We start from the raw sequence: 26,193 nt of genomic DNA, 5'->3' as shown, positions 1-26,193 counted from the left end.
TGTTCGCCCATTACATGCTTAAATGTATACATTTTTTGGTGTACCTACCCGAGAACACGCGACATATAACCGAGCGTGGGAGAAGCATGGATTTTAAACATGGGTTGAGTTCATCTGCTGGTCTCCCTCGTGAAATAACTGGTAATGTTTGACTAAAATCTACAGCAAGTAAAACGACATTACCTCCTATTTTTTTTTTTTACGATCTCTGAGATCTTGCTTTTTTCGGTTCAAGGCTTCATAAGCTCTTTTATGTTGTATGGTGTACTTATCCCAAACCATCATCTTTGAATGTTGCAAGACTTTCGCCTTGTATGTAGATCGGGGTAATTACATTCATTGCATTCCTAGTCTGAATCACAATCTGATTGTATGGGTGGTTACCTGGCACTGTAGGGTTGCCACCCGTCCTTTAAAATACGGAATCGTGCCGCATTTGAGAATGAAATTGCGCGTCCCGTTTTGAATCAATACGGGACGGGATTTGTCCCGTATTTTTTTTATCATTTTTTTTAAAGCAGCGTCTCATGCAAATCATCCCACACGCATTTTATGAAGATGCCTCCTTTCCTACTTTTGATTGGGTAATACTTGATGTCATCATTAGTTTGATTGGTCTTTTTAACTGTCCAGTGAGGAGGGCGGGTCTTTTAAGTAGAGTCTGCAAACTGTTGGCACTGAGATGTGGCACCCGCTGCAGTATGCGTCCCTTATTTTTTTGTATTAAAAGTGGTAACCCTACCTGGCAGGTAACACTTAAGTTTGGTCATGAAGTCGTCTAAAATCCGCCACGTGCCCTCTTTTAATTGCGAGAAGCAGATATATATAGCCAAATTCTCGCGGTTCGTTGCGGCGAAGTACTGCTTTTCATTTTTTAATAAGAAAAGAAAACCTTTTTAAACGGACCGAAAATATACCAATAACAATTTCTTAAGGATCTGTTTTTTTCTGAACCTCGCTTTTCAAAGCTGTCGCGCTACGGCGTGTGTTTCGTTTATTTGACAGTATGTAGATCGTGGTAAATACATTCATGGCATTCGTTTTCTGAATCACAATCTGACTGAATGGGTGGTTACCTGCCAGGTTACGCTTGTGGTTGGTCAGGAAGTCGCCTTACATCCGCCACGTGCCCTCTTTCTGTTTCCAGAAGCTGATCATAGAATGGTTTTAATAGTTTACTTTCAAATAATGCAAAGAGTATGCGACACGTGTTTCTCCCTAATTCTGGGCTCATCAGGCATACACACTCACTGCATCCCCTCTCGTGAATCGAATCTCTATCGTCAGCGCCAGAGTTGAAGCCCCTAACGTTGCGGTCAGCAAGTCGGCTAACATCCGCCATGTGCCGTCTTTCAGTTGCGAGAAGCAGATCATAGAATGGTTGAAACTGTTGCCCCTAACGTTGCGCCACGGCGTGTGGTTCGTTTATACCTCGTGTCTTCTCATTAAACTTTTATCTCGCGAATATGTTATTGCAATCCGCAGCGGGAGCGTTTCTATAAACTTAATTTAAACTTACGTTTTACACCGTGCTTTGTTTCCCTTATGAACATGCTTGTATGCTTCACTCGCTCCCTTCTCAATTGTTTAATGAATTTTTTGCTCTTCGCTGTTTGCGGCTCTTCCTTCATTTCCCCCTACTTCGTTCTTTTATCTCGCGAATATGTTATTGCAATCCTTAACGGGAGCGTTTCAATAAACTGATTGAAAATAGTTTTGCATTACCTTTTTAGTAAAAGGCGAGCTTTTAAGCCTGAGAAATCACCCCGTAAATGCACACGTTTAATTGCACATGTGTTAATATGTATGGTTACACAGTATTAAAAGACAGTGAACAACGTCAGTTACCTTTGTTCCCGCGTTTGATAAAAGGCGAGCTTTTAAGCCTGAGAAATCACCCCGTAAATGCACACGTTTAATTGCACATGTGTTAATATGTATGCTTACACAGTATTAAAAGACAGTCAAAAATTAACGTCATTTACCTTCATTCCCGCGTTTGACTCGTGCTGTAAATCTCTTCCTTGTTTTTAGTTCACGTGATTACGTAGGAGGCGTGATGACGCGATACGTGACTCCGCCTCCTCCATTACAGTATATGGACAAAAAATATGTTCCAGTTATGACCATTACGCTTTGAATTTCGAAATGAAACCTGCCTAACTTTTGTAAGTAAGCTGTAAGGAATGAGCCTGCCAAATTTCAGCCTTCCACCTACACGGGAAGTTCGAGAATTAGTGATGAGTGAGTCAGTCAGTCAGTCAGTCAGTCAGTCAGTCAGTCAGTCAGTCAGTCAGTGAGGGCTTTGCCTTTTATTAATATGCATAGATTACTGCATGGGCGATTATCTTTCAGCTGGCAACAAGTTATTTAACCCCAACTAATGCAATGAGTTGCTTCTCATTTCTTAAACAACCATGTCGAAAGACACATCTCGTGGTCGTGGAAAAGATGTTAGTCTGTTTGAGAAGGGTCAAATCATTGGCATGCATCAAGCAGAGAAAACATCTAAGGAGATTACAGAAACTACTAAAATTGGGTTAAGAACTGTCCAACGCATTATTAAAAACTGGAAGGATAGTGGGGACCCATCGTCTTCGAGGAAGAAATGTGTCCGGAAAAAAATCCTGAATGATCGTGATCGGCGATCACTTAAACATTTGGTGAAATCAAATCGAAGAAAAACAACAGTAGAACTCAGGTCTATGTTTAATAGTGAAAGTAAGAGCATTTCCACACGCACAATGCGAAGGGAACTCAATGGACTGGGACTGAACAGCTGTGTAGCCATAAGAAAACCACTAATCAGTGAGGCAAACCGGAAAAAAAGGCTTCAATTTGCTAGGGAGCATAAAGATTGGACTCTGGAGCAATGGAAGAAGGTCATGTGGTCTGATGAGTCCAGATTTACCCTGTTCCAGAGTGATGGGCGCATCAGAGTAAGAAGAGAGGCAGATGAAGTGATGCACCCATCATGCAAGATCTTGGTGAAAAATTAATGCAACACTGGATGGAACTAAATCTTGTGACATTGCAGAAGCTTATCAAAGCAATGCCACAGCGAATGCGTGCCGTAATCAAAGCTAAAGGCAGTCCAACGAAATATTAGAATGTGTGACCTTTTTTTTTGGTGGCGACTTTTTTTTTGGCCAGTCAGTCAGTCAGTCAGTCAGTCAGTCAGTCAGTCAGTCAGTCAGTCAGTCTGTCTGTCTGTCTGTCTGTCTGTCTGTCTGTCTGTCTGTCTGTCTGTCTATCTATCTATCTATCTATCTATCTATCTATCTATCTATCTATCTATCTATCTATCTATCTATCTATCTATCTATCTATCTATCTATCTATCTATCTATCTATCTATCACAAAGTTGTCTGGCTCACTCACTCACAAAACACTAAAACCACGATTTCCCATTCGGTTAAAAATAATAAATTTGGCAGGATTTTGTATCTAGGTCAGTAGGTATCTGCTATGGAAAGACATTTCAATATGTCTATATTTAGGGGTAAAACATTAAATGATTCAGAAATTAGCCTTCAGGGAGAGCTGCTCAAAACTATGGATAAGTTTAACTACAGTTTCTAGGATGAGTAGTAGCCCAAGATGGAGAATTACAGTAGATGCAGAGATAACCCACAGAGTGCAGTGTGGATGAAACAAATTGAAGAAGGTATCAGGACTATTGTGTGATCAAAGAATTAGGGTGAAGGTTAAAGGTAAAGCAGTGGTGAGACCAGCAATGACATGGGCAGTAAAAGGAGCGCAGGAGAAGTCAGATACGGCAGAAATGAGAATGTTGACTTACAGGTAGATGTCTGGAGTTACACAAATGGATAGAATAAGAAATTAGACAATCTGAGGTACAGCAAAAGTGGCAGAGATATCTAAGAAAGTACACGAAAGTATATTGAAGTGGTATGGACATGTGATGAGGAGAGACAAGGAATATGTGGGCAAACGAGTGATAGCAATGGATGTACAGGGGAAGAGAAAGTGAAAGAGGCCAAAGCAGACATGCATGGATAAAGTAAAAGAAGCGGTTTGACTGAGCATTAGGGCAAGACCGAGCTGTACGGAGAAGGCTGATCAGGCTCATCGACCCCCACATAAAAGAAGGAAAAGATGAAAAGGAAAAAAGAATATTTTCCCTCATACTTTACCTCATGATAGTGAGATAAAGGCACTAAAGCTGCAGTTGTCCATGCTGTAGCCTCTCTGAGTTTTGGACCTGAGGATTCTGGGTGGAGTTACGTGCTGTATTAAAATCAGAAAGCAGGTCGGCAGTCATCTAAAATATTTCTGGTTCTGGCCCTGGAACCTCCTGTGGTGCACAACAGAGTTAGCAGCTTTGAACACCCTTAATTCCCTACAATGCTGAGGTGGATGGATAAAATAAAACAATATTTGATAGAAAACGGTTTGACTGAACATTAGGGCAGGGCTGAGTTATATGGAGAAGGCTGATCAGGCACGTCAGCCACACGTAGAAGTAGCAAAAGATGAATAATAATAATAATAATAATTGACAATGTGATCTGGCTCAGTTTCTATGGCATCCTGATAGCAAGCTACCAACAAGTTCGTATAAAGGGAAAAGTCCATGATCCCACAAAATGGTGCTGCTTAAAAATTACAAGTAAAGACAGCAGAATTTTCTACATAATAAAAGAACACTTTTAATCAGAAAGTTAAAGATTCCATTATATGAAAACATAAGATTGAACTTCAAAATACGCACAGAAAAATATATTATGTTTAGAAAAAAATAAAAAACATAACAAAGTCCTGGCATCACTGAGCTCTGAGGTATATTCAGTACCCTTTGAGATGGTTTTGTAGCCTTCTCCTATATCCCTGGCTTGTTTTGAATATTTTTTGGTCTTCATTGTTGTTTGTGTTATAATAAATCTCTGTCATACTGTCAGAACTCGGCATTGGAGAATTTATTCTCATTAAATTAATTGGGAATATGTGATCCACCCGTTTGCTACACACATGGAGACAACATCTTGGGGGAGAGCTGAGAAAAGTCACTTGTCATATTTGCAAAGGGTAGGCGTACTTTTTCACAACTCTCTGATTTTCTGTTTTTAGCAATTTATTGAAAAGTTTTCAATTGTTTCTTTTAGTATGGCATGATACACACTGTTTTCTAGATCATCTAGAAAAATTCTTACTTTAATACATTGTAACTTTAGAATCTTAGACAATAATATGTGAAAATAGTTTGGGGGGGCTAAATACTTTTTCAAGGCGCTGTACATTCTGAAACCCACTTAATCCACTTCAGTGTTGCTTGTGTCATAATGTGTCTCAGCAGCACTGGTCACTGCAGGAAACAAGTCCGGGTGGAGTGTTAGTTCTTGGCCGGGCACCCACATGAACGCACCCACACTTACATGGAGAAGTGCAGAATCCTAAACTAAATATAAAGTCAGTGAATTTCAGTAGTTAGCCTGGTGTTGGACACGTAAATTGTTCATTTCTGATTTAGGACTCAGTATATATTTAAATTCACAGCTCATATTTAATAATGAAATAGTATGAAAGGCTACCCAGCTGGTAATATAATGCCAGGTCCAGATTGTGTTAAGCTGGTACAGAAGAGAGTGGAGGGCTCATCAAAAGACTGAGAGAGCAAAGTAAATAATTTAGAGAAAGAGAGAGTGAGCTCAAGTCATATTGGGCTATATCTGCAGCATCGGGCACAAGGCGAAAAGAGCGACACTGTGTAGGGTTACCTAATCATCAAAGGGCAATTTCAAATCAACAATCAAGAAAGAGGAGCACAGAGCAAAGACACTTTGTGTCAGATTTTTATAAGACATTTTAAGTTTTTTGACAGAGCCACTTCTGTTTTACTTGAGTTTGCATTGGAGTTTTCATCAGGTCTTCTGTACAGGACTATACATTCTATAAAGCCCTTTCGGCCCTTAATTTTCTGTTTTTATGGGAAAAATGATTTTGTAAGATATTCTACCTTTGGGGTGTCTAGGAAGCTCAAAAATGAAAAAAACAAAAAAATAAATCTCTATTATTAAAATACTTCAGTCTTCTTGAGGAAATAAAATTGAAAGTGGAGCTACTTACTATGTGGTGCGCACAGTCCAGAAGCATCCATTTTCACTCCCGTGTTTCTGTATTCTAGTCTCTCCAGTCTGCGCTAATAGTAGCTCACTCGGTTCAAAAGGCTGCAAACGTACCTGTGCTTTACAAAACAGCTGCATATTTATGTACTAACAATAGGATGTCAGGGCCGAAAAGGTTAGTGAACTCCTGAAACTTTGTATTGAACCACCTCAGCATCAGGGTGAAAAATGAAAGCTTTGGAATAAAGCAGAAACTTCTTGAATGGTCTGATAAATTTCATGATTTTGTCTTTCAATAGGTACGGTAACAACACCCGAAGCTACATGGTCAGGGTGGGAGATTACCACACATTGGTTCCAGAGGAATATGAAGAAGAATTTGGAATCCAGCAAATAATCATCCATAGCAACTACAACCCAACCAGCAATGACAATGACCTGGCCCTGGTGCAGCTGCTTGGCTGGAATGGAGTGTGCGTAAAATTTAACAGCCACGTCTCACCGGCCTGCTTACCTTTGAGACGGGAACCCGCTCTGAAAGTGGCTTCCAACTGTTACATTACAGGATGGGGCGATACAGGTAAGTCACCTGGGGGCTGTCAGCTTCAAGTTATCCACAGATGTGAAAGGAATAGCTTGGAGGTGCTGTATGGACGTGCAAGGAACAGGCAAAAAACGTTTTGACAGTGAAATGCAACAGTTTCATGGATGAGTTCATCACACACCTGCAGTCATTCTTTACAGGGCCTTTAGGATTTGTGATAAAGTCCTAGTAATGAAGAAAATCAGACAGAGGTGACATGAAAATAAAGCGGCATTAACTAAATTTAAACAACAAATACATTGATTGTTTTAATTGTGTGCAGCATCGTGTAGTGATGTTCAGATCAGCCTAGGTTTGACCCTTGCACTTCCGTTGTAAGCATGGAGTTTCCACATTGGGATTTCTCCTGTACTCGTGTTTCCTCCTCCACTATGACGACGTGCAGGTCAGACTGAAAGGCAACTTTAAATTGACCCTGAATGGGTGGACGTGTTTGTAAACAGTGTTGTGCAGGTTCACACCTCACAAGAAGTCGCTCAAAGTTCAGTTCACACAGATTAAAATGAATAAATTCACGTTCACCGTTCACCATTTCAATTTTGAGCTAGTTCATGTTCAGTTCATTTTGTATTTTTTAAGGAGTGAGAATAAATGACCCATGAGTTTACTTTTTTCAATTTTGCATGCCTTGTATTAGGCTATTACAGTGTTCTTGAATAAAATGCAATAATAATGAAGATTTTTTAAATTTAAATACACTTTATTGAGTTATACCCAAACAAACACGTATAACCATATATGCTAATATCCTCCTGGTTAAAAAAGAAATTAAATAGATGCAAGTATACATTTAAATTACCGCTTTATTTTCAACCGTGTGACACAAATGGTGACTGTGGAACCAGTGTGTAGGTGAACTAACCTTATTACGCTGCCGGTCAAAATTCGTGTCACATATTCCATATCCAACGGGGAAAAATATAAAGTGGCCTCACAAAGTACAACGTTTTCCTAAAAGCGAAAGTGGAGCTTCACCATGTGCTTGTGTCTGCAAGGGTGCAGCTTAAGCACAAGCAGTTAGACACAGACAGTGCCTGTTTGATTTTACGTTATTTTTTCCGATTCAAATAAATGCCAAAAAATTCGTACAAAATAAATATTCGTAACACTCCACTATTTGTGCTTATCTGAATACCGTATTCGGATTCGGCTCCACCTCTACATTACAGGGTAAAGCAAAACATTTAATCTGAACCACATCGGATCCAGAATGTCACATAAAATAGAAGTAGCTCACGTTCAAGTTCTTCACTTGTAAATACGTTACGTTAAGTTCACCGTACTTAGAAAAATGAGCTTGTTCAATGAAGGCGCTCTTTTGAACTGGTTCATGCACAACACTGTTTGTAAATGTGCCCTACAGTGAACTGGGTTGCCTTGTTATCAAAGCTGATGAAGCAAATCCTTCTCAATTTGCTCTTGGGAGCAAACTACCATAAATCTGAATTTCTGTAATGCTCAACATTATTTCATACTGTAATTGTAAAGAACTGCAGGATTACTTTGAAAAGTACAAAGGGAATATCCACCTGTAGTTGAAATTAGTGTACAGCGTAGGTCCATAGACAGCAGCAATTCACACTGTGTTCCGACTAAAAAGGCTGTCACACCAGAAAAATCACCGAGTGAAGAACAGGAGAAAGAAAGGAGTCAAAAGGCAAACAAAGGTCAAAACTGGAAGTCAAAAAGAGAGCCAGCAAAATCAAATGATAAACCAAAAATCAGAGCCAAAAGGCAGAAAATAAAAAAGAATAATAAGTCATCAGGTCTAGTCCAATCTCAGATACAAATAACTGTTTTTGTGGAATCTTTATACTGGTGTGCTGAGAACATCCCAACCATTGCAGTTATGGGAGAATCTCCATGGAAAAGGCCGGTAGAAAAAGCAACAAAATAGGGACCCCCCCCCCCCCCATTATCACACCAAAATGGCATTAAAAGAGATGGACTTCAAAACTGAAGCTCTAAGTAAAATTCAGACTGAGTAAATGGATTCCTTTGGCATTAAATCTCCCAAAACAGCACCAAGATGAACAGTCTAGCCTCAGAAAACCTTAATAAAATTTAAAATCCTGCAGCACTTCTTTATATTCCTTGCTTTGCACCCCAATAAATACAAGTTATCACCAATATACTAACAACCCATTTGTGTTTCACTCACTCAGAATATGGAACCAAAGTATGAAGTACTTCAGGATAAAGATGCTTTTATCTGTGGCACCTCTACATGATAACCACCTTTTCCACCCTCTCAAATGTACTCAGTTTTTAATGTCTGGAAAACATTTGGGATTAAATCACTTAGAGGTCTGTGCATAGACAACGTCTTTACATCCTACGAACAATTACACTCCAAATTTAACTTTCCACCAACACCTTTCTTTCACTATCTTCAAATTAGAAACTTTGTTAAACAGAACCTGCCCAATTTCCCTCACCTCCCACCTACCTCTATGCCAGTAAAAATATTGATCAGTCTTGAGGACTCAGACAGCATCTTCGTAATATATACCTTTCAAAGATCCAAGAGGACAGTGGGAAAAGGATCTCTCACTCAACATCTCAGAAAAGGAGTGGAAAGTAGCCATGCACAGAATTCATTCGAGCTCCATATGCTCAAAACCTACAATTATTCAACTTAAAATTATATATCGAGCACATCTGCCTCATTTAAAATTGTCCAAAATGTTTCCAGGGCAAGATCCAACCTGTGAACGTTGCAATCGAGCTCCATCCTCACTGTGTCACATGTTTTGGGCCTGTGCCAAATTAACATCATTCTGGACCAAAATTTTTAAATGCCTTTCAGACGGCCTTGGTGTCCCAATCCCTCCTAACCCACTAACAGCTGTGTTTGGTGTTCTTCCAGATGGGCGTAAAGTGGAGAAGGACAAACAAACTGTGATCGCATTCACTACACTATTGGCACGCAGACTTATCTTGCTCAGCTGGAAGAATCCTAACTCTTTTTCAAAACTTGATAGGATCTAATCAATAACATTTTTGAATAAGCATTTAAATTGAGGAAGCAGGTTCTCTTCCCTCTTTTACTCCGCTTATCTTTATTCATTTATTAATTTATCTATTTACTTATTTTTACTAGCTTTAAGTTTTATTCTGCTGCCCATGCTCTCTTTCTCAGGGGTGGGGGTTGACTTGTTTTCAATCCTACTTTTGTAAAAATGTATCTGTTTGTATGGAATGATTACAATAAAATAAAAAAAAAAATGTTTCAGTGTTAATTTCAAAGCCAAACAGAACAAAATCGTATTACGCAATGAATAACTTTAACGCAACATGAAACATAATTTACTTTCAAATTATTACATTTTACAGTTTTTTAATATGGTTAATTACTCACTGTAATGTAAAGTAGTTAGTTCTATTATGTGCAGGCCTGGGGGTTGGCGAGTGAAGTGAGCAGGGGGCAAAGCCCCCTAGTCTCTATAAAGAATTTTGTCACCTATAATGAAATATTCCAAACATTTAATGCAAACCTAATAGTGAAGCCCAATAGCAGCACAATATGTAATGTTATGACATCTATTTTCTAAACCTTCTTGTTCTCGAGGTTTATTGTTGCAGTGCTGGTCCCAAAACAGGAACTAATCCTGGATGGTACACTCTTCAAACATTTTCTAATGGGGCGTATAATATGTAATGTAACAATTGGCTGGGACCCTTGCTTAGCTAACTCACTCACTCACTCACTCACTCACTCACTCACTCACTCACTCACTCACTCACTCACTCACTCACTCACTCACTCACTCACTCACTCACTCACTCACTCACTCACTCACTCACATGGAGACAATTTGTCTGAACAGTCCAGAATGCCAAAGAGACCTCTTGTTAATGTGGGTAGCTCCACACTGAAATCACTTGAGTTAGGACATGAAGTGCTGTGAAGTGATAATCCTGCCTACTACACCATTCAAAATAAAAATAAACAACGATTAATTATGGACATGATATTGGCTAATATTTACAAACCAGATGTCTTTTGTTTTATCATATGGTGTTAGTCAGAAAAAACTAATTTAATTCTTATAAAGCAATGCTCACTATTTCCAGGTCATTGGCTAGGGATCGGAGAGTGTACTGGTAGCAACATTCATTAGTCCGTATTTAAACCTGAATGGTGTACTGGTCCATGATAGGACATGTTGTATTTACATTGAGCCAACAGTTAACTAGACAACATGTTTTTGGACTGTTTGAGAATAGCAGAGTGCTGAAAGACGCCATGTCTAACTGGAAAACTCCACGCAGTTGTGACTGTATTTGGGACTTGAAGTAACGTGAAGTGATAATCTGTGCCACTCTCAATACCATTAAAATATGGACATGCTCTTAGCTGATAAATACAGTATATTGTAATCATTATTTTAACATAACAAAGTATTCTAAATAATTTAGTCATTACTCAGGGGTACTTATTGATTCCAAACCATTGCATTCGGTGGGGCACGCAATTAGTGGACTTTATTTCGAACTTTGTGTTTCAGATTGAAAACATAAATGGAAAAAAAACTATTAGGAGTGGAAATTGCAATGGTGGTCTGTAACATCTGTGTAAATGGTGATGGGGGCTAATAATGTGTAATATGTTACATATTAATACAAAATATTTAAAAGGAGATGGTAGTACCTGCACTGTCACGTGAAATAAAAAAATTGTAGAAAGAATGGAGTTTAAGGAAAAAATAAAACATCTGGTTTAGAATAGTGTTGACCTTTCTGTCAAATGGTTAGAATTACGCTGCCTCAAATTGTGTTAGTGATGATTACTTGAATTCATAGAGTAGCCAGTATTTTCCACGTTAAATCAAACATCTTTAGTCGGGCTACAGAAGTGATGTAGGTAATGCAATAACCAGGCGTTGACCTTTAAAGTTCTTGTATGGGCTCAATTATTGCACCAGATGTGACAGCTGTGTTTTAGTTAACCCCAACGTTTGTGAACGTTACGAGCTTCAGTTAGTTTGCAGTTTGCAAGATACAGAACTTAAAAAAAAAAAAAACAACTTTGTTAAGTCTAGTTTAGCAAATTTAGGGTAGGAACCGCTAGGCTGGCATGCTCTTTGTGGTTGATTTTATTCTTCATAATTATTCCTTCATTGTTTTTTCTGGACTTTTAACCTGCTTTAAAGGGTTTATCTATAATGTATTCCAGTACTTATTAATGACTTTGATATACCAGACTGCAGTTGGACCTCAGCAGAGAACAATTATTGAGAGCTGAACTTGGTGTGGAATTTGCAAACTCTCAACCTGTTTTTGTTGATTTCCCCAGGGTCCTTCATTTTCCTATACATTTCAAAGGCATGGACTCTGTTTAGTTGGAAAATGTAAATTTCCACATGTCTGAGACTATTTGTCTGTGACCTTTGATGAACTGCTAACGCAACTACGACATGTTTCCATATTGTTCCTGTCATTCCTCCAGCCTCTTAAAAGTATTCACAAATGTGCCTGAAATTTACATCTCAGTTGTTAGTTAGCACACTATACTAAAGTTGTAAGACAATAATACTGATAAAAAAACACCCTTATGAATGTATTATAAGTGGCCATGGGTGATCCTAGAAATATATAATAACTGTTCATAATCCATTTACAAGATATTAGCAAATCATTAATTTTGTATTTTTTAATTATGGACTGGACCAGACCATCAAACTGAACAGTTCCCCGCATGGGGAGAAAAGCACATGGCCGTGATATCTCTGGCAATCAGCAGCTACCCTCTAAACCACATGGAGCTCTGAACTCTCTCAAAAACATCAAACTTTACTCCTTAAAAATCTCTAGATGATAATGTCTGTTGAACAAACAGGTATCGCTAGCTAAGCAGAGGCAAGGTACGCTCCAACACGTGACAATAGGTACAGCGACTCAAACAGAAGGTGGCGCGTGAGTGAGGAGGACCCTGTCTCCCTTCCCTCGGCCTGCAGAGTCTCTCTCGGATTCACACCAATAAATCGGTACCACAAACGAACTATAATACTTAGCGCAATGAGAGAAGTCGCAAAATCAACCAGAACGTTCAAGCAAATTACAGAAAAAAACCCGATCTAAATCCGTTAAGTAGTTCTCTTGTGAAAAGCAGACAGACATACAGACAGATGTTGGATTTTATATATACTAGCTGTGTAAGCCCATGCTGTAAAAAGCCTGGGGTCGTAGAAACTATTGAAATTGTCAGAAAAAAAACTGAAATGTAGAGATGTCAGGTAATTGAAAGGAATGACTCTGGGCGTCTCTCTCCTAGGAAGATTCATTTTGCTGATGTACTTGCATCTCTTGTGTATTAGTGACGGGAGGAAAAGTTAAAGGGATATGGTTTTGCTGATGATAGCGACTTTGTCTTTCTTCTGAAGTTTCGTTTTGCTCACATGCTCGCCTTGCTTGTGTTATTAGCGGCTAAGCGAGTTTTCTGTTTCCTCGGATGCAGAGCCCCTTACCCCGAATCCACCTCCCACTTCTGGGCCGTACAGACACACACATTTCCACATGTAGACGTTTATACTGTATATAACATATATAGATTACCTTTGTGCCTTGAAATAAAGTTCCCATTGCCATGTTGGGTTAATCGACTTCTTTAAACTGCCCTGATGTTCTTGAGCTTGGGTGTGCATGTGAGTGTGCGCCCAGCGATAGACTGGAGCGCCACTCAGATCTGGTTTCTGCCTTGTACCAGATGTTGCTTGAATAATCTGCCAGCCTTCACAAAACGGGATTCAGAGTTTCAATAAATGGTCATACAGATGTGCAGGCTGTTAAATTAACAGAAGTTTATCATTTACAAAATTTTTCTCATCTAACAAGGTACAGATGTCCGAATACATTTTTTATTTGCACATTTTCTTGAAATAGAGTGTTTTTTAATGTTCTGTCACTTGGTCATTTTATTGCTGCAACTATAAACATTATTTTGATACTAGTAAAACGTACTTTTACCACAAATTTCCAATCTGATAATTTAACATATTTTGTAAATGTGGGACCAGTATGACTCAGGAAATTAGGAAACTAGAAGCAGTTTATAATTCATGTGAGTATCTAGTTACATTAGTTTACATCAGATATTAATCCCAAGGGGACATTTAGATACTGTGACAGTAGATGGCGCTATACCAGTGCTTAACCTGGCACAGACAGACACAAGAGGCACACTTACACAAGTTCACGCTCTTTATTCTCTTCTTCAGCACAATACACACAGTGCACCAATCCACAATAATTGCTCAGTCCTTCCTTTCTCTTTTCCCAAGTGTTCTGCCGCCTCCACTCACAAGCTCCGTCCTCTTCCACCCGACTCTGGTTTCCTGAATGGAGTGAGGAGGTCCCTTTTATAGTTTACCTGGATGTGCCCTTAGGTGCTCCCTGATGGTCTTCCTGCAGCACTTCCTGATGTGGTGGAAGTGCTGCTTGGGCACCCAGAAGCAATCTGGGTGTACCTGCTTCCTGGTCCGGCAGCACTTCCTGGTGTGGCAGGAGTGCTGCATACCAAGGCTTCTGAGCCATCCAGGTGCCCCCTGGCGGTGGCTACGGGTCCCCACAAGGTTGAGCTTCCAAGCTCTGTTCCCGTGGCCCTAACAGCCACCAGGATGGCTGCCTTCTCATGTTCCAGGAGAGGTACTGCTTCTCTCCCGGTCCTTCCATCCTCCAGGTGTCCCGAATGAGCATGAGCCCCAACCGTCCACCACAATACATACAGCACCGGAAGCACAAAAATAAATATCCATCCATCCATCCATCCATCCATCCATCCATCCATCCATCCATCCATCCATCCATCCATTCATCCATTCATTATCCAACCTGCTACATCCTAACTACAGGGTCACAGGGGTCTGCTGGAGCCAATCCCAGCCAACACAGGGCACAAGGCAGGAAACAAACCATGGGAAGGGCGCCAGCCCACCGCAGGGCACACACACACACCAAGCACACACTAGGAACAATTTAGAATCGCCAATGCACCTAACCTGCATGTCTTTGGACTGTGGGAGGAAACCCACGCAGACACGGGGAGAACATGCAAACTCCACGCAGGGAGGACCCGGGAAGCGAACCCAGGTCTCCTTACTACGAAGGGCGCAGCGCTACCCACTGCGCCACCGTGCTGCCCATAAATATACATAAAGGCAAAATTAACTTAAAGAGTATAAGCATTTAGTCAGGAAAGGCAAAAATAAAAACAGTAAAATATACCTTAATCACAGAAATAATCAACCTTTTCAGTCCAATAACTTTATTAATTTTATTAGTTGATCCATGACAGTTAATAGTAAATAAGATATACTGACATGTGCCATGATTGGGCTTATAAATTTAATTTGTTTCAACAATATACAGTATATTTTATCTAGTGATTACATTAGACTTTGGCTTCATTTGGTTTTTAATACGCCTTCTCCTTGTTTTCCTTATGGACACCAACGTGATGGCGACTGCCTACTAGGACCTGAGGCCCTGTTGCTGGGAGGCAGTTCCTGGAGGTTGTGTGTCATGATGTCACTAGTGCAACATTTTAAAAAGCTGCCACTACCTGTACCTAATCATCCAAGGTTTGGATTTGTGAAAGAAAAATCAAAGCCTTTGTATCATTCCATATTGTTATTTTTTAATTTACTGGTTACAATGTTTTTTCTGCCCTGTGATTATGATTTTTGTCTCATATTTCTTACCTCTTATTATGTGTACCCTTTTTAGCTTTTGACTTAGTGCGCTGTTCTTTGACCACAATTCTGGCTAAATTACCCGAGCTTTGTTTTTTAATTATTATCTTCTCGATTATGACAGCTGCATTAATCCTGACTTCTCCATGCCATCTCCTGATTTCATTTTCCCTCAAATCTGCTGTCACCTTGGGCAAGCAGTGCAAAATGCTAATGAATATCTACTGAATGTATGTATAGTAATATCCCAATGTAACGTTCTCCTATTTATCTTTTTCCCACATTTAGCGATGTCATTAGAACATAAATAAAAAGTGCAAGTCTTCTAAGGCTACACTCACACTAAGTGAATCTGTTCTGGGTTTTCCAAATTCATTTTGTAAATAATCCATCCCTGACATGAGTGTATGCTTATATCTATCCTGTATGTGCCCCACAGGCACAAAATGAATAAAAATTAATTCTGTCAGACAGACGTCATCTAATAGACAGATGCTGGTCTATTTGGCTTCATTTGGTTTTTAATACGCCTTCTCCTTGTTTTCCTTATGGACGTCAACGTGATGGCGACTGCTTCACGTTATTCGAGCACAGGACATCTGCAAATTATTTATCTCATGACTAGTCATTTAGCCTGTTACAATAACGGGCGCTAGAACAGTAGTGCATAAACATTAGTAGGAACAGTCTGTATTAAATGGCAAGGGACTTTGACCTCATTCTTTTTGTTGGTCGTATTTTTCTTTCTTTCAGCCTTTCTTTTGTTGACGTTTACTTGCTGAGCTGACCGTTCTTCATGGGCTGCCGCCATGTATTGTGTGTCTTTAATTTTCTGTGACAGTAATACTGTCTTGTACGGCTCTATTCAATAAGGGCGCGTAGATAATTTAGTTCAAATGGCTCTGGAATATGTGAAGAGCAACAGGTGCAGATCTTTATTTACGCACGCCTTTATTCGCTGCGCCCAATTGAGGTCATTCTTTTGAGGCTCGCCTTTTTGTGCGCGCCCTTATTGAAGGATACCGTCTTGTACGTCCGCTGGCTTGTACGTCCGTAATATACCTTTAATTTTCTCTGGCGGTAATACAGGCGTGTGCGTCGGTAATATGCCTTTAATCTCCTCTGACAGTAATACTGGCTTGTATGTGGCTGTAATATGTGTCACTGTATTGTGTACCTTTAATTTCCTCTCGCAGTAATACTGGTTTGTATTTCCGTAAAACGCCTCTAACTTTCTCTGACAGTAATATCGCGCATAGCACCGTGCCCCACACATGCGCACTTCACCAGAAGACACCCACACACAGACACCTGGACGCACACAGGGATTTTATATATATAGATGACAAGGAAAAGAATTAGATAGTTGTGATTCCGTTTTATTTATACTTCTCTAAACAGATCAGGTCCATGTCCCATATGACTAAAAGAATGGTAGTTTAGCTGCAGAGTGAACATCTTTGCTCCTCCGTCAAAAAAATTGAGTGCAAGGTTGTACTCACCACACTGTAATCATTCTTCTGGTTCTCATGATTTAAAAAGGGTGCTGTTGCTATCAACAACACAGTGCATTGTGTTTATGAAAAGGAAGAACAGTCTGAAATAGAAAAACAGGACAACGGTAATTCCACAAATTAAGCTAAAAACATCTGGACACATTCAGACTGGATCATAAGCAGTAATTACAAAATGAATGTGTAGTGAAACTATAAAAAAAAACTTAAACACAGCAGACCTGTACTAATAGAATCCTGACCAATCAATGGCAATTTTGAAATTTAAATATATATTTCAGCAAAAAACAATATTTTTTAAACATATTACTTAACTTGTGGCTTGTAGTAATGGCCAAAAAAAATGTTTACTCTTTTTTTTGTGGAGTACAGTGGTGGCTATGATGGTTGGGGTCTGCGACAGCAATCAGAAGGTTGCCGGTTCAAATCCTGTAAATCGACTCCACTCCGTTGGGCTCTTAACCTGCAATTGCTCTGTCCTGGGTAAGCAGGACCTCCAATTTACAGGCAAAATATTTGGAGTTGGTGGCAGGATTGGCACTCCAGCCACCATCAAAAACCTCACACTGACTGTCCCAGTGTGGTGCTGAGGTGTCACCCATTGCATGGCTGCACTTGGATCCCAATACGGGTGGTACATCGTGTGGTGGGTGCAGCAATGCGCTGTACACAGTGCATGCTCCCAACCTCTCTCTCTTGTATAATAATAATAATAATAATAATAATGCACCTTCAGCTGGTTCAAAACGCTGCAGCTAGATTCTTAATGGGGTCGAGGAAAAAGGATCATATCTCCCCCATTCCAGCCTCTCTCCACTGGCTACCAGCGAGGTGTCGCATTGATTTTAAAATCTTGCTGTTTGTTTTTAAAGCCTTGCATGGTCTCTCCACAATACATCTGTGACCTCCTTCACCCCTATGTGGCACCGAGAGCATTGAGGTCATCTGGACAACTTCTCCTTGTAGTTCCAAGACCTCAGCTGAAGTCTAGAGTAAACCGAGCTCTCTCAGTTATTACTCCTAGGCTTTGGAATGACTTGCTTCTTCACATCAAGTCTTCATCCTCTATCGAGGTTTTTAAAAGTTGGCATAAGGCCTACTTGTTTTCTTCTGCCTTTTACTATGTATAATGGGATTGTGGTGGACGTTATAATGGGCTGTTTTATTAATCTGCTTCTGCATGATTGTTTGCATTGTGTTTACTTTAATGCTTCTTTGTATGGCACTTTGGCGCAACCTCTGTTGTTTAATGTTAGGTTTGAATACACAATGGGCAGTCGGAACATCGAGAGTACACCTTATGAGAAGGATTTAGGAGTCATAGTGGACTCTAAGCTTTTGACTTCTGACAGTGTTCAGAAGCCATTAAGAAGGCTAACAGAATGTCAGGTTATAAAGTGCCCTGATGTGTGGAGTACAAGTCACAGAAAGTTCTGCTCAACCTTTATAACACACTGGTGAGGCCTCATCTGGAGTACTGGGTGCAGTTTTGGTCTCCAGGTTTAGGTTTGAATACACAATGGGAGGTCTGAAAACTGAAAGTCCACCTTATGAGAAGAATTTAGTAGTCGTAGTGGACTCAACACTATCAACTGCCAGACAGTGTTCAGAAGCCATTAAGAAGGCTAACAGATTGTCAGGTTATATAGCGCCTTGATGTGTGGAGTACAAGTCACAGGAGGTCCTGCTCAAGCTTTACAACACACTGGTGAGGCCTCATCTGGAGTACTGGGTGTAGTTGCGGTCTCCAGGCTACAAAAAAGACATAGCAGCACTAGAAAAGGTCCAGAGAAGAGCGACTAGGCTGATTCCAGGGCTACAGGGGGTGAGTTATAAGGAAAGATTAATGAGCTGAATCTTTACAGTTTAAGCAAAAGGAGATTAAGACGTGACACAATCGAAGTGTTTAAAATTATGAAGGGAATTAGTCCAGTGGATTGAGACTGAGACTTTAAAATGAGTTCATCAAGAACACGGGGACACAGTTGTTAAGGGTAAATTTTGTACAAACATTAAGGAAATTTTTCTTTACACAAAGAACGATAGACACTTGGAATAAGCTACCAAGTAGCGTGGTTGACAGTAACAACAACAACCATATTTATTTATATAGCACATTTTCATACAACTGCGGTGAGCTGGCGCCCTGCCTGGGGTTTGTTTCCTGCCTTGCGCCCTGTGTTGGCTGGGATTGGCTCCAGCAGACCCCTGTGACCCTATAGTTAGGATATAGTGGGTTGGATAATGGATGGATGGATGGATTTTCATACAAACAGTGTAGCTCAAAGTGCTTAAGACTTTAGGGACTTTCAAAACTCAACTTGATGTTTTTTTGGAACAAATAAGTGGATAGGACTGGTGAGCTTTGTTGGGCTGAATGGCCTGTTCTCGTGTAGAGTGTTCTAAATGTGCTTTTATAAATAAATAATACAATCTAATCTAATCTAATCTAATCTAATCTAATCTAATCTAATTTAATCTAACGTTAACAAGTTTATGGTGACCAACACTGGAAAACTGCAAAAAATAAGAAAAAGTCATTGAAAAAAATCAAACTTTACTCACGTTGTCAAGTCGTCCAGTTGTATGCTCACAACAAGCTCTTTTTGCTAAAGTACAGTGGAACCTCGGTTCAAGACCATAATTCGTTCCAAAACTCTGGTCGTAAACCGATTTGGTCGTGAACCAAAGTCATTTCCCCCATAGGATTGTATGTAAATACAATTAATCTGTTCCAGACCGTACGAACTGTATGTAAATATATATATTTTTTAAGTTTTTAAGCACAAATATAGTTAATTAAACCATAGAATGCACAGCGTAATAGTAAACTAAATGTAAAAACATTGAATAACACTGAGAAAACCTTGAACAACAGAGAAAACTAACACTGCAATAGTTCACGCTATAGCGCTACCAACCGCTGGCTAAAAACACTTTTTTTTTTAACTCTTTCAGGGCGGATGTCGACTTTTGTCGAAATTCAGGAGTAGCTGCTTTGTTTTAGTTTGGCTCTCTTTGCTAGAAGGAAAGTCAGCTTTGTTGATTTGACCTCGACTATCTGTGCATGTGTAGCGAAGAGCAAACAACCTCTAAAATGGCATCAAAGCAAAAGTACAAAGCAAAATATTCGGTGCATGACGTTTTGCGTATTATTGCCGACTCGGACTCTGACTTGTCGGACTGAAGACGAAAGCGAGGAACCGGCTTCAGCTGATAGGTTGGTCGGCTCCCAGCTGATCGCAGTGCTGAAAACACGCTTGTGTAGCTAATGTGCCTATGGCAACGTTCGCTTGGGAGATGCGCCACTTACGATAACAGGAGGTACAAACCAGACTGTGTTACACTGCCATACGAAGACAGTCAGGCAGCCAGCCTGCCACGCATTCCTACCGGCCATCGAGCGGCCCCCCCCTATTCAGCCACCAGAGACCCTGAACAGGTGCCGACAGCAGCCACAGCAACATATGAAACCTTTGCTTTGTGTGCTCTTCAGAAAAGTGAGTTGCCTGCAAAAAATATTCAGCCCTCAAAGAGTTAATGAGTTTTAAGCACAGGGGAAAAAATGAACATTTGAAAAAATCCGTAATTTAATAAACCACCAAGAAAAGTAACATTGCAACAATACACGCTACGAACTGATCGCTGTAAACAGAAGTGAAAACAAAATCAAGCCCAGTGCATTCTTTAACTGCCTTCTCTGCCTTATGCGTCCAGCACTCTCTCTTGCGCTGCCTCTCTATGGGTGTGTGCGTCTCTCTCTCTCTCGCGCTGCCTGTGTGTGTGCGTCTCTCTCTCTCGCGCTGCCTCTCTGTGTGTGTGTGTGTGTGTGTGTGTGTGTTGCACTCTCTCGCTCTCACTCTCTCTCTTGCTCGCTGCACAGGAAATGCACAGGTCGAGACTGAACATGTACAAACCGAAAGGGAAACTGGCTTGTTCGTATACCGAGTGTGTGGTCGTGAACCAAGGCAAAAGTTTGGCAAACTTTTTGGTCGTAAACCGATTTGTACGTGTACCGAGACGTTCGTGAACTGAGGTTCCACTGTATTGTTAAATGAACACTGCTGGAAAGTGAAAATAGTCCACAAACAGGAGGCCAATCACACAGGATTACACTTTTGAATCGAAGACCGCCCAACCCCCTCGTTCACTGGTCAAGAATCTTGTTATTAATTAAAAAAAATAATTTTTCATCATTTTTGGGTGGAAAATTTGTTTAGTCGTTTCCTAGAAAAATGCTAAATGGGAGTCCTTCTGTACATGTATCAATATTTATTGCATGTGTGTTAGCAGTGAGTCAGGCACAAAAAGAATACAAGCTTCTAAACTATTAACGCTGTCATTCAGATGCTCTGCTCGTTACTTGTCATGCACTCCTTTAATGATATTTTTGGGTCCGAGTACTATGGTGGGTCAGTGGTTAGCAGTGCAGTGTCACACCTTCTGGGTCTCCAATTAGACTCCCAGCAGCTCTGAATTAAGACCCTGACCTAACATTCTTGCCGTATCTCGGGGGTGTGGTGGTTTGTTTGGCTACTGCTGTGTTCTGCCACATCCTGAAGATGTGCACTTTAGGGTGACCGGTCAGTGAGTATCACTGTACCCTGCAATGTGCTGCCATTCTTTCTATCGTCGATTGCTGAGTTGTGTCCAGTGCTGCCTGCATAGCCTGTGGTTTCCCTGAACTGTATATTGAGCTGAGTAAGTGAAGAAAAGGGGTCCTTAACATAAAATATGATGAGCATGTCCTCGAGACTGCAATGTGAGGATGTGTATTTCATTACAACTTCACTCTGTAATGAACAAAAATGTAATTATGAAACACTGCTGGAAAAAGGTCAGATGAGGAGACTCTGCTATGAACAAAAACTGCAGTGATTTCCATGTATACGGTATATAGAAAACAAGAGGAAACAAAAGAGACAAAGCTCCTTTATTAGCACCGTTCTTGACAAGAACTTGTGCCTACTACAGTACATACCATAAATTATACACACAGCTTACTGTTAAAATGTGCGCAGTTTGGAGAAAACAAAATTAAATGAAATGCAAAGCTGATGACTGGTCGGTTACAGCTCATGCAGGAGAAGGCAAGGGTCTGGAAATGGTGAAAATGTTCTCATATCATGGCTTTCTTCATCGGCTTATGACAGGAAATATTTATGTCTAGTAAGTTATCAAGATCAAAGATGTGAAGCTCATAAGAAAATAAGTCAGCTTTAATTGGAGAAAAAGCCTCCCTGTGATGGATAGCGTAAAGCTTGGGCTTCAGCAGCAATTAAACTGCCCAGAGAAGGCAACTGCAGCATAATAAAGTGAGATGAAAAAGTAAATGGATCAGATGTGCTGTTTAGTGAAGCTGATGAATTGCAGCCATAATTTCCACTGGCTGTAATTACGCTGTAATCACTGTTTAACATTCTAATTGTGAATTTTGTCATTGGTAACGCAGTCATGCTCAGTGCATGGCAGCCTAATTAAACTCTGCTGTTATTTGACCTAATTTAATTACATTTTATGTCAGTTTGATAGCAGTTAGAGAACATTGCGTTCAACAGATTGACGAGCGAGAAATAAGAAATAATAGAAAAACAAGTGTGGATGTCTTTGGATGGAGGAGTCAGCAACATTCATCTCTCCTTCAGTGCTGTCTACAAGGTGCTGAGCTGTCTGTCACTTAGCACCCCGTAAGGAGGCGGCTGAGACTTTAGTGACGTATTTAGTGTAAAATGGGTACAGCTAAATAGTGAACTATTATTAGGTATATATTCCCTTTTTGTACGTCGGTAATTACTGCATAATTAATCACGAACTTTCTAATGAAGTAATATAAGTCAAAGGTGGATTAACAATATTTTTGTATTCAGTAATTTCATTTTAGGTATTATACTTCTAGTAGTACTGAGCAGAAGCAGGGAGCAAATCTGGACATGGTCTACTTTAGGGCAAACAGTGTGGTAGAAATTTAACATCTCTCTATTATATAAAAAAAATCCTGAGACTTTTTTCAAAAGATTTTTTAAAGTCCCGCCCACCTCTTAACCATATTCAACCACGTCCACCGTCCTCTCACCTCTCGTTCGTGTGAATGCTTTTGACAGACACAGTTCCTGCTCTCTCAGCTCTTATGAATTTTCACGTTTTCCTCACTTTAAGTTCCCAATTAAAGAAGACGTATTATGTCCAAGTCTTATTCAAGAATTTCATCACGAAGGGTTATCAACAGAAGAAATGAGTACATGGGCAATCCGAGCACCGAGAAACGATGAAGTCAAACAAATTAACGTGAAAATTTACGATTGGCTACACAGCAAATTGGCTGAATGCGTATCAGTAGACTCTGCTGAAGCAGTTGGTGGTGATAGTGTGGAAGATGAAAACATCAACTTACAATATCACGAAGAATATCTACAACTGTTAACACAATCCGGTCTTTCTCCGCACGAATTACTGTAGAAAGAAGGATGTATCCAAGAAAGGTAATGTAGTACATCTTCCGCAGATAAAATTAGACAACAAAGGCGTTCTTGATATGCCATTCGTATTAAAATGTTAATAGTTTCCCATTAAAATAGCTTTTGCAAAGACAATCAACAAATCTCAGAGACAAACATTCGAAAAAGTTGTTTTATTTATTAGAGAGAAAGAAATGAAATTCACTCACGGGCAGTTTTGAAAGTCCAAACACAGAATCAAAATTCAATGCGATATTGACAAAAATTGAATTCCAAAAATAGTTTTTACTGAAGTTTTACAGTTAAAGTATGAACTTAAAAAGTATTTGCGTGTTAATTTCAAAGCCAAACAGAGTGAAATCGTATTACACAATGAATAACTCTTAATGCAACAGGAAACATAATTTTCTTTCAAATTATTATGTTTTACTATTTTTGATATCGTTAATTACTCGCTGTAATGTAAAATAGTTAGTTCTATTATGCATATGTAACAATTCCAATGAAAATAAAAATCTGTTTAAATTGTACATCCGTATCCCCATACACGAACGGCAGAACCGGAAAGAGGCTAGCGCATAGCGCCCACCCGAGGGTTGGTGAGTGAAGCAAGCAGGAGGCAAAGCCCCCTAGTCTTATTAAAGAAAGAAACGTCCCCTAAGAGGACAAATCAGTTATCAGGCAGGAGAAAAGCTCTTCATTGTATCTTTTAATTACTCCTCGGCAAAATGCCTTGGAAGGGAGCATTCTTCAAAAGCAGTCTGTTACAGCCTGGTCAGAATGATCAGAATGGTCAGAGAAACAAAGAATAGAGGTTCATTTTATAAACTGTTGAATTTACATACAGTGTCAATCAATGCATACAGTACATCATACTCCAGTTAGTTAATTGGTTTACACCCAAATGATTTATATAAAATAAAAGTCTGTTATGTTCTGGTTCTTCTTATACCTTTGAGTTGTTCCACCACCCTGGAAATTTCTGTGCAAATAACACTTGTCCATTCTCGTTGTTTATAGGACATCTGCCGATTTCTTAGTCATCCTTCAGTACATTGTGTGTATTATATCAACCTTTCTTCTGCTACATTCTTTATTTACTTGACCATCTCAGTATTTTTCTTAAACCAATTCTTATATTTCAGTGCACATTTTGTTGTTCACTTGACCGTTATCTCGTTTCTGACATTTATTAACCCTTTATGGTGTTTCTTAAAGATGAATGTTATGTTACCCTAAAATTATTCTTCCACAACAGACATCTACAGGTCCTCGTCATTAGCATGACTCTGTGACAGTGTTCCTGTTTAGTTATGCTACATGCCAAATACATTTATATTAAAAAAATACATATATACACAGTGCCTATAGAAAGTATTCACCCCCTTGGATGTTTTGACATTTTATTGTTATACAACATTAACTGACGGTGGATTTGATTTGGCTTTTGTGACATTGATCAACAGCAAAAGACTCTTTAATGTCAAAGATCTCTGCAAAGTGGTCCAAATTAATTACAAATGCAAAACACCAAATAACCGATTGTGCAAGTATTCATAAATATGACACTCTAAATCATCACTGGTGTGGCCAATCAGTTTCCGAAGTCACAGAATTAGTTTACTGGAGATGACCTGTCCAGTGTTTCAATTGACTTTAGAATAAATGCACTTTACCTGGATTACATCTTGCCTGAAGAAGGGGCCTGAGTTGCCTCATCAGCTTGCATATTGTAATCTTTTTAGTTAGCCAATAAAAGGTGTCATTTTGCTTGACCTCACTTCATTAAGAGACAAAGAGTATGGCAGAGCTGTAAATCTGCCTAGAGCTGGACGTCCACAACTTCTGAGTGATTGTGCAAGAATGAGATCAGTGAGGGAGGGCACCAAGAGGCCCATGGTAACTCCAAAGGAGAGACCGTGCAGACAACAATTCAACTGTTTCCCGGGTGCTTCACCAGCCACAACTTTTTGGGAGAGTGGTAAAGAGAAAAACCACACCTGACATCTCAGTTAGAGCTTGTGAAGAAACACATGGGAGACACTAAAGAAGGTTCTATGGTCTGATGAGACCAAAATGGAGCTTTTTTGTCCATCAACCTAAACGCCACGTTCGAACAGTGAACATTATTAAGGACACACCATCCCCTCTGTGAAGCATGGTGGTGGCAGGCTCATGCTGTGGGGATGCTTCTCTAAGCAGGCCTTAGAAGGCAAGTGAAGGTAGAAGATAAAATTAATGCAGCAAAACACAGGGAAATCCTGGAGTGAAACCTGATGCTGTTTCATCGAAACCTACACCTTGGAAGTAGATTTGTTTTCCGGCAAGACAACGATGGCTAAAAATACAATGTTAATGTCTTGGAGTGGCCAAGTCAGAATTCTGATCTCAGTCCAATTGAGAATTTGTGGCTGGGCTTGAAAAAGGCTGTTCACTTACAATCAACATGAAGCCTGACAGAGCTTGACCAGTTTTGCAGAGAAGAAGAATATGGAATGTCCAGATGTGCAAAGCTGATAGAGAGACAGACCTGTGCACAGATACACAACGCTGTCATGGCTTCTAAATGTGCATCTACTAAATACCAACCTGAAGGGTGTAAATACTTATGCGATCGGTTACTTTGTATTTTATATTTGCAGTTAATTTAGACCACTTTGCAGAGATCTGCCTTCACTTTGACATTAAAGAGTCTTATTCTGTTGATCAATGTCAAAAAAAGCCACATTAAATCTACTGTAATTCAATGTGGTGTAACAATAAAATGTAAAAACTTCCAAGAGGGTGAATAGTTTTTGTAGGCTGTGGACACTAGGGGGTGCTCCAGCTCCCCAAAAACA

At 39.8% G+C, this 26,193-nt stretch overlaps 1 protein-coding gene across 2 annotated transcripts in view; it reads left to right on the top strand.

Moving 5' to 3' along the window:
- The window catches only part of prss12 (serine protease 12), a 153,114-nt gene that overhangs the window by 115,839 nt on the left and 11,082 nt on the right, over positions 1-26,193 (top strand). For both annotated transcript variants that reach the window (XM_028804991.2, XM_028804990.2), the window contains exon 12: positions 6,387-6,667. In XM_028804991.2, coding sequence (XP_028660824.1) covers positions 6,387-6,667 — 281 coding nt within the window. The remainder of the gene's footprint in view (positions 1-6,386; positions 6,668-26,193) is intronic.

Source organism: Erpetoichthys calabaricus, chromosome 7 (genome assembly GCF_900747795.2).
Source record: "Erpetoichthys calabaricus chromosome 7, fErpCal1.3, whole genome shotgun sequence".
NCBI classification, from domain to species: domain Eukaryota; kingdom Metazoa; phylum Chordata; class Cladistia; order Polypteriformes; family Polypteridae; genus Erpetoichthys; species Erpetoichthys calabaricus.
This window is presented reverse-complemented; position numbering and strand designations above follow the sequence as displayed.